Source organism: Phalaenopsis equestris, unplaced genomic scaffold (genome assembly GCF_001263595.1).
Source record: "Phalaenopsis equestris unplaced genomic scaffold, ASM126359v1 Scaffold001039, whole genome shotgun sequence".
Taxonomy (NCBI): Eukaryota; Viridiplantae; Streptophyta; class Magnoliopsida; order Asparagales; family Orchidaceae; genus Phalaenopsis; species Phalaenopsis equestris.
The window spans coordinates 50,802-64,944 of record NW_018165478.1 but is presented as its reverse complement, the minus strand read 5'-3'; the positions used below and the strand labels follow the sequence as shown (position 1 = coordinate 64,944).

The following is a 14,143-nucleotide window of genomic DNA, read 5'->3' as shown; positions in this document are numbered from 1 at the left end:
ATTCCTGCTATCCTCCTTCTCATGCTCTTCCACAACTACCTCCCCGCAAAACCCACATCTGAAACATCTTCTAGAAGCCATAGAACAATGTAATATGATATCAGAGCCTATCAAACCCTAAATTTTCCTAAACCTAAACCAAGAATCCATGCAGCATAACCTAATGCCCCCGCCAAAAAAAATTTTCCCCACATCATCCATAAGCCCTAGACCTAGCCCTTACCCTAACCCCAAACCCTAAACCATATTTTTCTTTTTCGTCAAAACTTTCATTGGAAGAACAAGACGTCATGAATCTAGACGAACTCATCAAACAAGATGTCTCGAGTATAAAGGTGTTCCACCTGAAAAAAGAGTAAATGATGCGGGAAATAAGAGTTTTATTTCGATTTATATCACTTGATTTGCGTGTTTTAGTTTATTAGCTATCTTTATGTTTAGGATGGCATACTTATAATTAGATGAGTCTAGCCTTTATAAATAGGGGATGTTTTGTGTGCGCTATAAGAACAAAAGGGTTTTTAGACTTGACATGTTTCCTGCTATCCTCCTTCTCATGCTCTTCCACAACTACCTCCCCGCAAAACCCACATCTGAAACATCTTCTAGAAGCCATAGAACAATGTAATATGATATCAGAGCCTATCAAACCCTAAATTTTCCTAAACCTAAACCAAGAATCCATGCAGCATAACCTAATGCCCCCGCCAAAAAAAATTTTCCCCACATCATCCATAAGCCCTAGACCTAGCCCTTACCCTAACCCCAAACCCTAAACCATATTTTTCTTTTTCGTCAAAACTTTCATTGGAAGAACAAGACGTCATGAATCTAGACGAACTCATCAAACAAGATGTCTCGAGTATAAAGGTGTTCCACCTGAAAAAAGAGTAAATGATGCGGGAAATAAGAGTTTTATTTCGATTTATATCACTTGATTTGCGTGTTTTAGTTTATTAGCTATCTTTATGTTTAGGATGGCATACTTATAATTAGATGAGTCTAGCCTTTATAAATAGGGGATGTTTTGTGTGCGCTATAAGAACAAAAGGGTTTTTAGACTTGACATGTCTCTTAGGAGAATTTGGTCCATCCAAACCTTTTCCTGCAGTTAGATCCTGGTTTAACGCCCAAGTAGTGTTTAGCCATAATCTTGTTTTTCATATCATTCATTTTTTTCTTCGATTCTTTCCATTGCTCTTGCGAAATTCAATAACTACCCCCCTTTGGTCGGTATAATTTCGGTATCAGATCTTTGGGGTTCTTACATCCAATCCTTTCTTGAACCAGTTGAGATCGTCTTTAAATTCCTGAAATATATTGTGTGCAATTGAGCTCTTTCATCAATTGTTGTTTCCAGTTTTCATAAATCTGAACTTTTTGTTCTCTGTTATCATTTTTTGGTTGGTTTCCCTACTATATTTCTTTCTCCTTGTTGCGGTGGTTTCCTATCTCCCTGCTATGGCATCAATTGCTGTCTCATTTTGATTGCAGCCTTCTGTTGTTTTTATGTCTTGAGAATTTGAGACGAGGTTTTAACTTCTCGGAACAAGACAAACCAGTTCTCTTCTTGATCTTTTTGGCTAAAACCCAGTTTTAGAAGGACAAGGTATTTGTCTTCTTGTTCTTCATGGGAGTGCTGCTTCTGCATTCTCTCCTTCTTTCCACTACAACTTTCCAACAAAACATAATGCCCCCACGCAAGAACGTGCCAAGAACCAATCAAAAAGTATCCATCGAGTATCTTTTACGTGAAATGCAGTGTATGCAAGACGAACGTTCAGCCTTGGAGCAGAAATACGGAGGAACGCTAAGTGGCACAGGATTTCAAGGCAGTATGAGAAGGGAATAAAAATCAACTTCATCGAGAAGCCTCAAGTTTTTCATGGGTTAGAAATTTTGTGGGTTTGAAAATTTAATGTTATAATCATCATCAATGTTCATATACAACGCGTATGACTAAGAATATTTTTGGCCTCTAATCGTGGATATGCTAAGAAATGAGGCCAGTTTTCAGGAGTGAAAATTCTGAATATGCAATTGACAGAAGAGCTGATGGTGAAGATTCTCATACTAGAATAGATTTGCAGAGCGATTAAACTAGATGATATGTTGATTATGCTTCTCTTAATCATCAGCATTAAATAGATATACATGATCATATGGATCAAGTATCATTGCTTCGACAGCAACAAAGCATGAAAGCTCAATCACTAAGGCCCTGATATGAAACAGGTTTAATATCTCAGAGCAGGAACTGTACTTATTAATCCTGATTCTCAAGAAATTGATCCTGATTCTCAAGAAAAGAATTTGATGTCAATTAAATTGAGAAGCTTCAAAATTAGAGTTGAAACCCCTTGATCCAGTTTCAACAGCGGCAATGTTAGAAGATGCTTGACTCACCAAACTTGCCCTACATATAGATTAGAGCGACTCCACTTTCAATGTCTTCGAGTTGGCTGCTCATTACGAATCAGATTCCGAGATAGTTCAATATGAGGGAACCTTGCAAACCTCGGGAGAAAAGTTCGAGAGCTAGAATTTTATTTCAATATATGTCTTTGTTTGTTGTTTTAGTTTGTTATTTATGTCTTCAAGTTTTGGGATGGCATGTTTGTAATTAAGAGAGTCTAGCATTTATAGATAGTGGTTGTTTTGTGTGGGCTGAGAACATAAGGGTTTTAAGACTTGTGTTTGTCTTCCCTTCTTTTTAGAGGTGTCGGTTCATCCAAACCTTGCCCTGCAACTACAACTAGGATTACTGTCGAGATGATGTTTAGTCATTATCTTGTTCTTCATGTTGTTCATTATTTTTCTCAGTTTTTTCCACTTTCCTTGCTGAAATCAGCAAACAACCCCCCCTTTGACTGGCATCAATCAAGCTAAATGCTATTTAGTTAAGGAAAAATCCTCCTTTATGGTGGGAAAACTTGAAGCACTTACACTAGTGTGTGAAAAAAAGTTAAATTTGCTACGATCCAAAATGAAATGAAAGATACAACTCAAGTATCTACCAAAACATTACGAGTAGTATGTGTTCTTGAGATTTCACTAATTAAAAAAAAAAGGATCTCTCAGTAGAAGAGCATATAATTGAGTTCAAGCAGCTTATATTGAAGTGTGAACTAGTAGAGCCCGAGGTGAGTACCATAGCTCGATATCTGGGGGATTAATATCATACATTGATAAATTAGTACATTTACAGTTCCATTAGATATTACAGGATGTCTAGACCCTTGCCCAAAAGGTAAAGGGCAACACAATAATATCAAGTCCACACTACCATTCAAATAAAATATAACCATTGGATTTGGCGGCAAGTGTAGACCCATAGGAGCACCCATGTCAACCATGCTAAAGGAGAAACTTTTACAGAGTGGAAAAAGTTGGAGACTGCCACTACTCCTAAATCCATCCCAGCTAGAAATTGATTTAAGTGCCACAATTTTGAGCATGTTGCATCCAATTGCCTAAACAAGAAAATGTTATCGTTCATCAAGTTGAGAACAGTTGAAGAAATAGATAGTGACACGGAAGAGAATGAAGACTTCAAAGAGAAGAATCAACTAGCAACCAACATGAGAAAAATATTAATCATTCTAGCTAAGCATCACTAACATTGTTTGCCATGAAAGGTTGTGAGTCTGAGGAGCTAATACTATAAAAGAGACAGCCCGTGTTGAGAGACTTGTCAGAAGTCCTGACAAACGGTTTACCACTCGAGTGGTAGCCACTAAAAGTCTTCTAGTATGCCATAGATTTCATTCCATAATCGATTCCTCTAATACAGGCTATTTTACCTAATACGCCAAACCTATCACAAGGAGTGTGATAAGCAAGCTTCATATTTAATGGTTCGAGGCTTAGGTCGTGTGAATACCAGTCCATATGCAGTTTTAGCTCTAGTTGTGTCAAAAAAAAATGACTACTTATTCTATCAGGATAGACTTTGGGATGATGAGCATGACATGAACATGAGCATAAATTTACAAGCGAGACTTTATTATGGTGGTGGTAGATTGATTTCAGAAGCCTACAAAGATGAAGAAGTAACTTCTCCTAGCCTAGGAGAATGATGCAGAGAGTTGTGTTGCATTTCACATTCCACGAGATCCTACAAATATGCACCCGTGATTGCGGGAAGACGACTACTTCTAGGGTTCCATCCTATTTGCCTATTTTAGCCCAATTTTTCTTCCTTTTTTTATTTCTTTCTTATTTCCTTACTTACAATTAAGAAATTTCCTATTCGGCGACTATTTATGTATGTGTTTTTGCTATTTGGACAACTTTTGCTATCGCTATTGTGTTTCGAGACTTTGTTCTTTGTTTTATGATTTTTGTAATATTGTATCATATTATTTTTGCAAGTTGTGTATCTTTATCTTACTTAGGAACAATATGGTTGATCCTCCTCCCTCCCCATACTTCGTTGTTTCGCCATTCTACTGCTATTTTCAACATGGAAAGTTATCAAACATGTCGAATATGCTCTGATGGCAAATGCCACATATATGTTATTTACAAATGCCACCGACCACCTGTATCCTACTTCTTGTGCCATTCCTCTACTATCCCCCCCACAAAAACAGCCCACTTAACACCTTCTATGAACCCAAGAACAGTGTCACCTATATGAAAGAAATTTAAATAAAGTATTCACCAAAATTGGTGTGATACCTAACAAAAGATCGAGATAGACAGGATAACTCCCGGACCCTCACTTAAGCCTTAGAATAAGTATGTGCTCAAGTAGTTCAACCATCCATATACTAAAAAATGGTGATAAGGTATTATGACAAGATGCACTTAAAAGTGCTGCACATTTGTAGGGGAAAAAAAAAGTTAAAATTACCATAGCTACATTTGAGCACCCACCAAGCACCCTAACAACTAGGGAGAGTTTAGAAAAAAATGATTCAAGCCAATAAGGAACAAATTCTTACATCATTAATAACTATCACAGATGATAACCTCTACCAAAAAGAGCTTCAAGAAACACCATAAGTAGTTAGTATTATTTGGTACAAAATAGTCATTGATTTTCTAATTGAGATGAACAATTAACTCGGCTAAATGCTTTGCCGATAGTCATATCAAGCAAAGGTTCCACCAAAATTCATTTTTTTGTCGTACGTTTTCCATAATAACCAAAATTAGAATATCCGATTTTTTTTAAAATTCAAAACAGATCAAAAAATTACAAATAACCAAAGATTTTAATTAAAGAAAACAACTCAAGACAACCAACCGTTTTCTTGCATATTAGGTCCTTAGAGAACAACAAAACCAAGAAGAACAAAGAAAGAAAAACAAAGTAGAGCCATAGAAACATGTCTGTCCGATGCTCTACACAATTGATATATTGAAGGGCAAGGAAATATCTAGAAAGTGCAAAAATAAACATCCTTTATGACCATTCACACGGATATTTTAGTTTCTCTATTTTTGGATAGGGGTTGTTCATTTAGAGTGCAAAACTCTAGGCAACAAATAGAACTTTAAGAATCCAGATGAAAATGCTAGGAATAATGCAGCAAAAAGACAGATACAACCCTATTGTGTAAAATCAAAACTCAAACTAGTAGTTAGTATAGTGATTTAAAGCATGCAATATAGACAGCTATATACAATCATATCCCAATAAAGTTCAGCCATATATAAAGCTGTAAAACATAATTTCATTTGGTTCACTATTTCTATAGTTGTTTCCTTACTAGTATTAAATTATTGTTTGGTTCACAACAATCCTTAATATGTTGTCAATTCCAATACATTAGAATCCAAGGAGACATTAATAGATAGTGGCCAAATTGTGTCCACTAAGATTGAATAGTCTATAAACACAATCAGAATCAACTACTCACTTCCCATTTTACAACTGTAACCCCAATCGCCACCAAAATGCAAAGCTAAAAGTACAAGAACCAATATTGCAAATTGAATCAATGCGTTCAGATGAACTAAAAAAGAGCCTAATTATTTAATTTTAGTAGTAGATGAAGTATTTTAGTTTTAGAAGTTTTAGTATTTTTAATTAGAACATTAATTTTAGAAAATAAATTCATATAATGTTACCAAACTATGAGAGCAGGCTGGTAGCATGGTTCAATAGACTTCCCCTAGGTTCTTGGTTTCATATATGCTACAATAAATGTTTCCTTGGCTGTGGAATGCTAAATTAGTCATACATTTATCCTACTCCAGCAAGCTAATACCTTTAGTATCACAATCCTAGCAGCTAGAAAGATTTTTGGTCTTCAATGGTAAGTGCATCTAGTGTGCTCAACAAGATTGCTATACCTTTTTATTTCTAGTTTCAGATGAGTAACACTTTTATAGGCTATTTGCATGAATAAATTATACCAAGGAAGCTTTGTAGTTATAAAAAAAGGGCTGGAACATTTAGAAAGAAAGATTAAGAATTCCTTAATAGAATTCTAGTTGTATGTGTTATTTATTGTTCTTTCAGTAATTTGCTCCTTGACCAAGTGGAAAGCTTGAATATTTTCATGAGAGCTTATCTCCATTAATTTACAAGAGACTTGATTTAGCGATTACATTCTATCTATTTATTTCTTTAAATCTTGAGGATCTTGGATCATATGGCCTCCAACATCATCCATTATCCCCTTGCCTCACCACTTGCACATGAGTGACCTTTTTCACATTGTAATCCTTCAACTTTCTTGCTTCTCTTTTATCCCTTTCAAAAGTTGTTATCAACAACAGCTTTATTCCTTAAATCTTAAAATCCACAAAGTGCAATTAATCTAACCGAAACTTTAATTTTTACTACATAATCTTCTCTTACTGAAGCAATGCTTTCTTACAAACTTCTCCCATTTAATTAATTTTTACTCTCCAAATTTTCAATGATGGATTGTTGTTCCTTAAAATAATCACCTCTAAGCATCCCAGGACCATTTAAAGAATATCGGCTGAAAATTATCAATTATGTGTCTACTAGGACAATATCACATAGTTAGATTTTGTTCTATTAATTCTAAACACCTTAGCTCAAGGAAATTTTTTTATTTTCCCAATTTCATTAAAAGATATCTCACCTATCAATACTATAACAATGACAAATCACACACAATAAAGTAGCTAATTTTAAATATCTCTTACAAACACCAACACAACTAAAAAATGTCTACAAATCCTAGACGCGAACGTCAGCACAATCGTTTCCGCACATCTCTAACATGTTCATCTTCATCTCTTGTGTGACTGACATGTTCATATCATGCATACAATTGTCTCCACATGATTATCAGCGCATAGTTTTTAAGCATGTCCATCGTCGCAATTCGTAAGTCTAATTCTACACAAGCTCAATTGTCTTCATATGTGTTCACAAGAGGCATTTTATGGCCTTTTGGTAAGCCTTCGTATGGGCTATTCTTGACGTTGGCGCTGACGTCATCCCATAGAGTTGATGAGTTGTCTAATTCCTAAGATAGGACCATCACTATTTCTTATCTTTCGCCTCAAATAGACATTTGCACATTCTCATATTCATAGTCATGCTCGATCACATTCATTACCCTCTATTATCCTTCTGCATTCTCTATTCCCTCTATTCCCTTGAAGCCTCTTGGTATCACACATTTGTCTTCTTTGAATTCTCAAAGGGCCTTTGTTGACCTCACTGTGAGATCGCCATCACCATCGTTGGAGCCCATAATATCTCAAAAGCTTCTCACCTTTTATCTTCTTTTGTGGTTGAGCCGCCTTCTTCTCAACCTCCAATCTCCTCTGCAAATGTGATTTGTGTTCAAATGCAACAAATAACCTTCCCACACCACAAAACAATCCTCCATTTTTCTTCATCAAATTTCAACAAACCACCAACAACAACATTCTTTTTTCTTTCTAAAGGAAGCTTGTGCTTATCTTTTATGATGAAGAAATATTTATGTTTGCTAAGCCTCATGCCATTTATCTTATTAGCAAATTTTCTATGGGTAAGCCTAGCACTAAGGTAGTTCACAAATTATTGGCTGATTTATAATTGATTGGTGATTATTCTGAAGAACTTATTGATCCATGGCATATCATCATAATTTTTTTTCTTAAAAGCAGATTACATTAGACTGCTATTGACAGTCTTGCTATATTAGTGGTTTTCCGATGTATATTTTAAAATGATCCCCTCATTTTGATTACTCGATGGACCCTCTAATCACTACTATTGGGATCCCATTTTCAAGATTTCATATGCATTATTTAAATCAATCTATCTTAATTTCTTTAACATTTACTTTTGGAAAGTCATTATAAGTGGATGTTGTAACAACATGAGGCTAGAGTCCTTGTGGAATTGGATGTTACATCCATGTTTCATAAAAGAGGTGTGATTGAATCTTAATTATAGGGATATTGGCAGAAAATCGAATTTGAAAATATTCCTTCATGCTAGTTAAAAACAATTTAAAAAGTTTAAAGTACTAATCATTGTTCCATCTAACGGTGCATTTTATTAGGCCCTCTGACACTAGAGTCATAGTAGAATTGGATGTTACCACGATGTTTCATAAAGAGGTGTGGATTGAATCTCAATCGTAAAGATATTGGCAACAATTGATTAAAAATTCTTTAAAAGTTTTAAGTTCTAATCCTTCTTCCATCACACATTTTCAATAACATGGATATAATATTGGCAAACAATTTTTTTTTCTCTTCAATATCCACTAAAGAAATTCTAGTGTTGTAAATAAAAAATTATAAAAAAAATTGATAAAGCGAAAAGGAATTCATTCCTTGTTTCACGATAAAAAGCATATATGAGAGGTAATCTCACCAAACTAATGCAGCAAGCAAACAGACATCAAACCGAGTAGCCCAAAATGTAGGGTGCGTCGCATTCCTTATAAACATTTGAATCAAATATTCAACATTTGGAATATAGCACTAATCAAAACGATATTGCACCTAGTAGCTATATGTTTTGAATATCACTAAACAGCCAGCCCCTAAACCATGAGCAAATCACAAACCAAATGTGCAAAATAACATATCAGCGAGAGATGAAAAAATCACATACAAAAAATCATCAAAGTTTAGCAGTAGCCTTTCCTTCCATCAGAACATCCGGTGACCATGAACAATTGAGACTTTAAAGAACAAGCAGTGGAAATGCCAAAACAAATTGCAGTAATCCATGAATTATGAGCCTGAATAAGTCCAATGAGCATCGCATTCACAGGAATGTTCCCATGCTTTATAGTAAAGCATTCTGGCTCACAAATCCTCCAAAAAGAAACATCACCAGATTTTGCACCAGCAGAAAGTATAGCACAGCAGGTTTCAGAAGATTGCAGTACTGGTGACCAGGAAACAACCAGGGAAGACAATACAGCACTACGAGAAACATACTGCTGGGCAGTGATATGGGGCAAGTTAGAACTCTGATCTAGAGTACTTTCATCATCAGTCTCAGCATTAGCTTCATTATCCTGAAAATTAATCAAAAAAACAGCAATGAATGTTTCCAATTACTGGTGCAGACAGAATACATCCACAAAGGGTCAACAAAACACAATATTTATCAAGAAACAAGGTGTGAGAAGATAGAAGTTGAACACCTCTGGTCCTCTAGATAAACAGCTGCTTGAAAACAAAGCATAAAATGCTAGCCATTTTCAAGCCAGTGCCATGAATCATGTCAATTAACTTTACCTCCAAAGTGATCCCATCACCGCCATAACATATGCCCAGGCTGATGATATCTGGATCGACTTCTGTAGGGCTGCTTCTCCTACAGAAACAAAATGAATATTCTCAATGCTGCAGATGATAAAGTATAATACGGACAACAAATTAAAAGCAAATGAAAATAATTAAAAGTAAGAGTCTCAATGTAAAAATGAAAATGTAATATTAAAAGGGTGCAGACTACCAAAATAGGTTATCCCCAACAACTTAAGAATATTCCTAGACATGGAAACAAGTCCGTTCAGTTTAGTTTTAAATCCAATGAGTAAAATCACGCACTTTCCCTTAGAAATATAAAAACTATTCATGACTTGTAGATATCATAATTGAATGGTCATGTAAATTGCAATCAGGATAAAATTGTAAAACATTCACAAAAAATTTTAGATAATATTTTGAGTACTTTGCACATGTCAATATCGCTCCGCGGCTTAAGACTCACTATATTTCTGCTTTTCATTGAACTCAATTTAAATTAGATGACACTTAATGAAAATGCATGACTAAGTGCACGCTACCGACTCAAAATTTGCTTTAAGTTCATGCTACCAACTCCAATTTTGTATTCAAAGTGTGAAGTATTTTAAAAATCAAAGCAACAAAACAAGTCTTGTTCACAGCTTTCTGTCAGGTATTCCCCTTTTTGCAATTTCAAAAAAGTGCAGTTCCGCTTCTTTTCATGGCAAAACGCTTATTTGACTGTATGGATGATGATGATGATGCAGATCTTCCCTCTTTCATTATTCACATAATTATAGCTTCTCTTCCTTTTATCTATATTACAGAAGCACAACTTGATGATAAATCATACATCGAGCAAAACATCATTTCAAATTATAAATAAAAAAGTGTACTTTTTTATTTTTTGCAATGTAAAATTGCCCAAGTCATCTTATCATCTAACCAGATGAAAAGGAATGAATATTGCTCTTATAGTTAACATGGAACCTTTCACATTACAAAACTGCACAAACATCAATTATGTCTAATTTTAAAAATAAAATAAAAGTGAAGCAGCCAATAGAGCATTAGCTCAGAACATTTACCTGCAACTTGGCCCCTTTCTCTTTATGCTTCTGTAAGACTTGTTGCAAGTAGAAACTGCAAACCCATTTTTTGATCTACTACGCTTTCTGCTGCTGGCTTTCACCTTTTAAAAACACTTAACAGATCTTTAACAAAAAATTTTGCCAAGCCCAAAACAATGACAGAAAAATCACTAACAGAAAAACAAAAATTAACAACTCACTCCATGAACCGCCAAACTTTGGTCATTCCACTTGCCGTAGTTGATAGTAGTGATATGATCAAATAAAAGGTCAGACATGTCTGCAACCTACAAGATCAAAAAACAGATCATCATTGACAACAACAATAGCAGTACCAACAACAATATCAACAAATATATTTTTTCTGTGTATGGCTCGAGTTCGAGCCATATTTTCACATATATGTTTATACTTGGCTTGATTTAATTTTTTTTTTAAATTGTACTTGGCTTGTAATTGTTTTAATTATTTTAATTGAATAAATATTTCAATGGAATAATAAACAAGCTAAATTTTGAATGAGAGTTTGGCATTTCATATAAGGTTATTAACCAATGATTTCATAAATCTAAATAAATAACTAAAGAAATCTTGAATCAGTATCCAATTAGCTTACACCAATTAAATAAGATAATAATAAGGTGCAAATAAGCTTACTTACAATCAAATAATATAAATAAGTACTTACAAACTATTTCAATGAAATAGAAAATAACAAGAAGTTATATTAAACTATAATAAATGTTGATATTAAATTATTATATATAATATTAAATATATAATTAAATAAGATATAGTCAATTAAATTTTATTTAGATAATGGGGCATCTAAATACATACCACACAATTCTTATATATTTACAAATCTAACACCTAGATTTCTATATTTTATGCAGAGCATTGAAATTTTTAATATCACATCAGAAATAACACTTTTACTTACTTTTAAAACGTGAAATACAAATTTCCAAGCATAAATTTATAACATCAAAACGCTATAAATGTAAATATATAAATTTAAGCATTAATTATTTAAATACATATGAATTGAGTGGTGTGTTTGTAATTTTCTCTTAAATAATATATATGATATAATCTACCATCGAACTTACTATAGAGCAAGTTTGTTCATTAACATAAATAAACGATTTAGATTGTGTTTGTTTGGTTCATTTAACCGAGCTTTTAAAAAATGTTTAAAATAGTTATTTATTAATTAAAAAAAACTTGGTTGAGTATTAATCCAATTAAGTTTGAGTAGTTCATCGAGTGTGTTGGTTCATTTACAGCCCTATGGAGGACACAGTTCAATCTCAAATATCTCAGATCTTAAAAAATGTTGCATGTTAATGATATCTACTTTTTCCTTTAGTTGTTTATGATATTTATGTCACTTACTCTTTTAAGACTTATTTGTTATCAAGAAACAGGTTTAAATGCTAGTAAATGATAGTTTATGCAAGCTATTTCTTAAAAAATATCTTGTTAGTAAACCTAATTTCTCACTAATGCAATCTAATCTACTCCCTCTGTAAAATTCGGCCAAAATAGAATACATTCTTTGAGTTGGTGTGATGCCCAGTTTAGGAGTTTCAAAATTTTGTATGAATTAGTCAGAATAAACTTCCATCCAACATCAACCAACCTCCTCAAGATTTCCCACAGATTCCAACCAATTGCTAAATCCTTCATATTCCCAAAGCTCTTGCCGCCATTTTTACTAGCTACCACTCCACCATCATCACTAAAACAAAAAACTTTAGAGAAAGGTCACTAAGTTTTTCATAAACAAAAATTAAGACCACGGCGTCAGAGAAATTAATATTGATCACAATGCATAACTATCCCAACAAGGACGGAGAATACCCTCCATAGCATTATGTCCATATTATTTAATAGCCTTCAATCACATTGACAGGACAGCATAAAGAAAAGCTTATAATGATTGCTATCAAGAAGATGAAAACCAAATGATATATTCATTCTTTTTCTGGATATGGTTGGCTTAATGAGAAAAAGCATAAAAAAAAATTAAACTCTGCAAAAAAGCTATGTTTACCAGCATACCTCAATCCATTCCGAACTGTACTCACAATATGGTGCTCGATAAAGTTTTACATGGCCATCAAACGTACAGACAGCAAGCAAACATCTGTGTTAATAAAATTAAAAAAAATATATTAACATGTTCCTACAGCATAATCTCAACTCAGCTATGCATTAACATTAAGAAGTGGCTTGTTACAAATAGGAGAGAAAACTACTACCAAAGTAGGAGGTATATCTAAGGAGCAAAGCAATTTCTAACCCCGAATTAGGTGCAAGTCCTGGAGGAGACCAAGAAATTGAACGAGCACATGGACGAGTATCCTTTGATAAACAAATAGGTTGTAAACAAGGGGTAAGAAGATCTGCAAAAAAATTAAAAAAATATAATAATAATAATAAAATATGATAGCAAAAAAATTAAAAAAATATAATAATAATAATAATAAAATATGAGAAAGAACACCCATCAATCCATCAGTTTCTAAAAAAATGAGTGATTAAAATTCTATGAAAGTACACTGCCAAATCTAATCCATTGATTCCCACATAAATTGTCTTCTTAAACAGTACCCTTCCTGTTTATATCTCAGATGAAAGATATTTGAAGAATAAAACATTCAAGTTAAACAAATATTGGAAAGCAAAAAGTGAGCTTATGAGTCCTTCACTAAATAAAATGCAAAAAGGATATGTCTCGGAGCAAAATACAGTCAAGATAAATAATAAGGTGCAAGAAAATTGCTAGGTATCAACATAAGAAAATACAATTTGCTTAGCTTTCTAAGAGATAACCTTGGAGATACAACTACATAATCATTGGCATTCAGAATAAAGACGCTTAGTTGGCTTAGTATATTTTGTAATGATTGTTAAAAAAGGTTGTATTTATTGGAATAAATGCATGAAAGGAAAAAAAACTGCTGGCTAATGGCAAACCCAACTTAGGTTTAAGCTACCACCATATAATTTTATTTTTTTCTTAGAATATTATTATGAGAAAAAATAATAATAGGAGTACAACAAAAGCAATTAAAAAACAAAACTGCCAAATAAAAAAGAGAAATATAAAAATAAAATGAAAACAAGCATGCAACTACTAATGGATCACGAAAGCTACAAAACAAAAACTTAATTAGATCATCTTGCTCAAAGCATGAGAATACAAAGGAGTGGGGATAGACCTTTTTTCAATACCAGCCTTATAGTAAATAAGATTTAGAACCTAGCATCAACAAGAGTATCTTGACTGTTGCTCTAAAATTTCGCATCTAAATCATAAGACATTTGAAAATCATGACCATCGCTAAAATAGCAAATTGGAA

At 33.5% G+C, this 14,143-nt stretch overlaps 1 protein-coding gene across 3 annotated transcripts in view; it reads right to left on the bottom strand.

Annotated features, from left to right (window-relative positions):
• LOC110032859 overlaps window positions 1–14,143 on the bottom strand; it is a 38,692-nt gene that overhangs the window by 9,378 nt on the left and 15,171 nt on the right. For all 3 annotated transcript variants that reach the window (XM_020736631.1, XM_020736629.1, XM_020736630.1), the window contains exons 4-9: window positions 13,081–13,183; window positions 12,840–12,924; window positions 10,973–11,059; window positions 10,770–10,873; window positions 9,688–9,766; window positions 9,085–9,464 (exon numbers count right to left, since the gene is read on the bottom strand). In XM_020736631.1, the coding sequence (XP_020592290.1) occupies window positions 9,085–9,464; window positions 9,688–9,766; window positions 10,770–10,873; window positions 10,973–11,059; window positions 12,840–12,924; window positions 13,081–13,183 (838 nt within the window). The remainder of the gene's footprint in view (window positions 1–9,084; window positions 9,465–9,687; window positions 9,767–10,769; window positions 10,874–10,972; window positions 11,060–12,839; window positions 12,925–13,080; window positions 13,184–14,143) is intronic.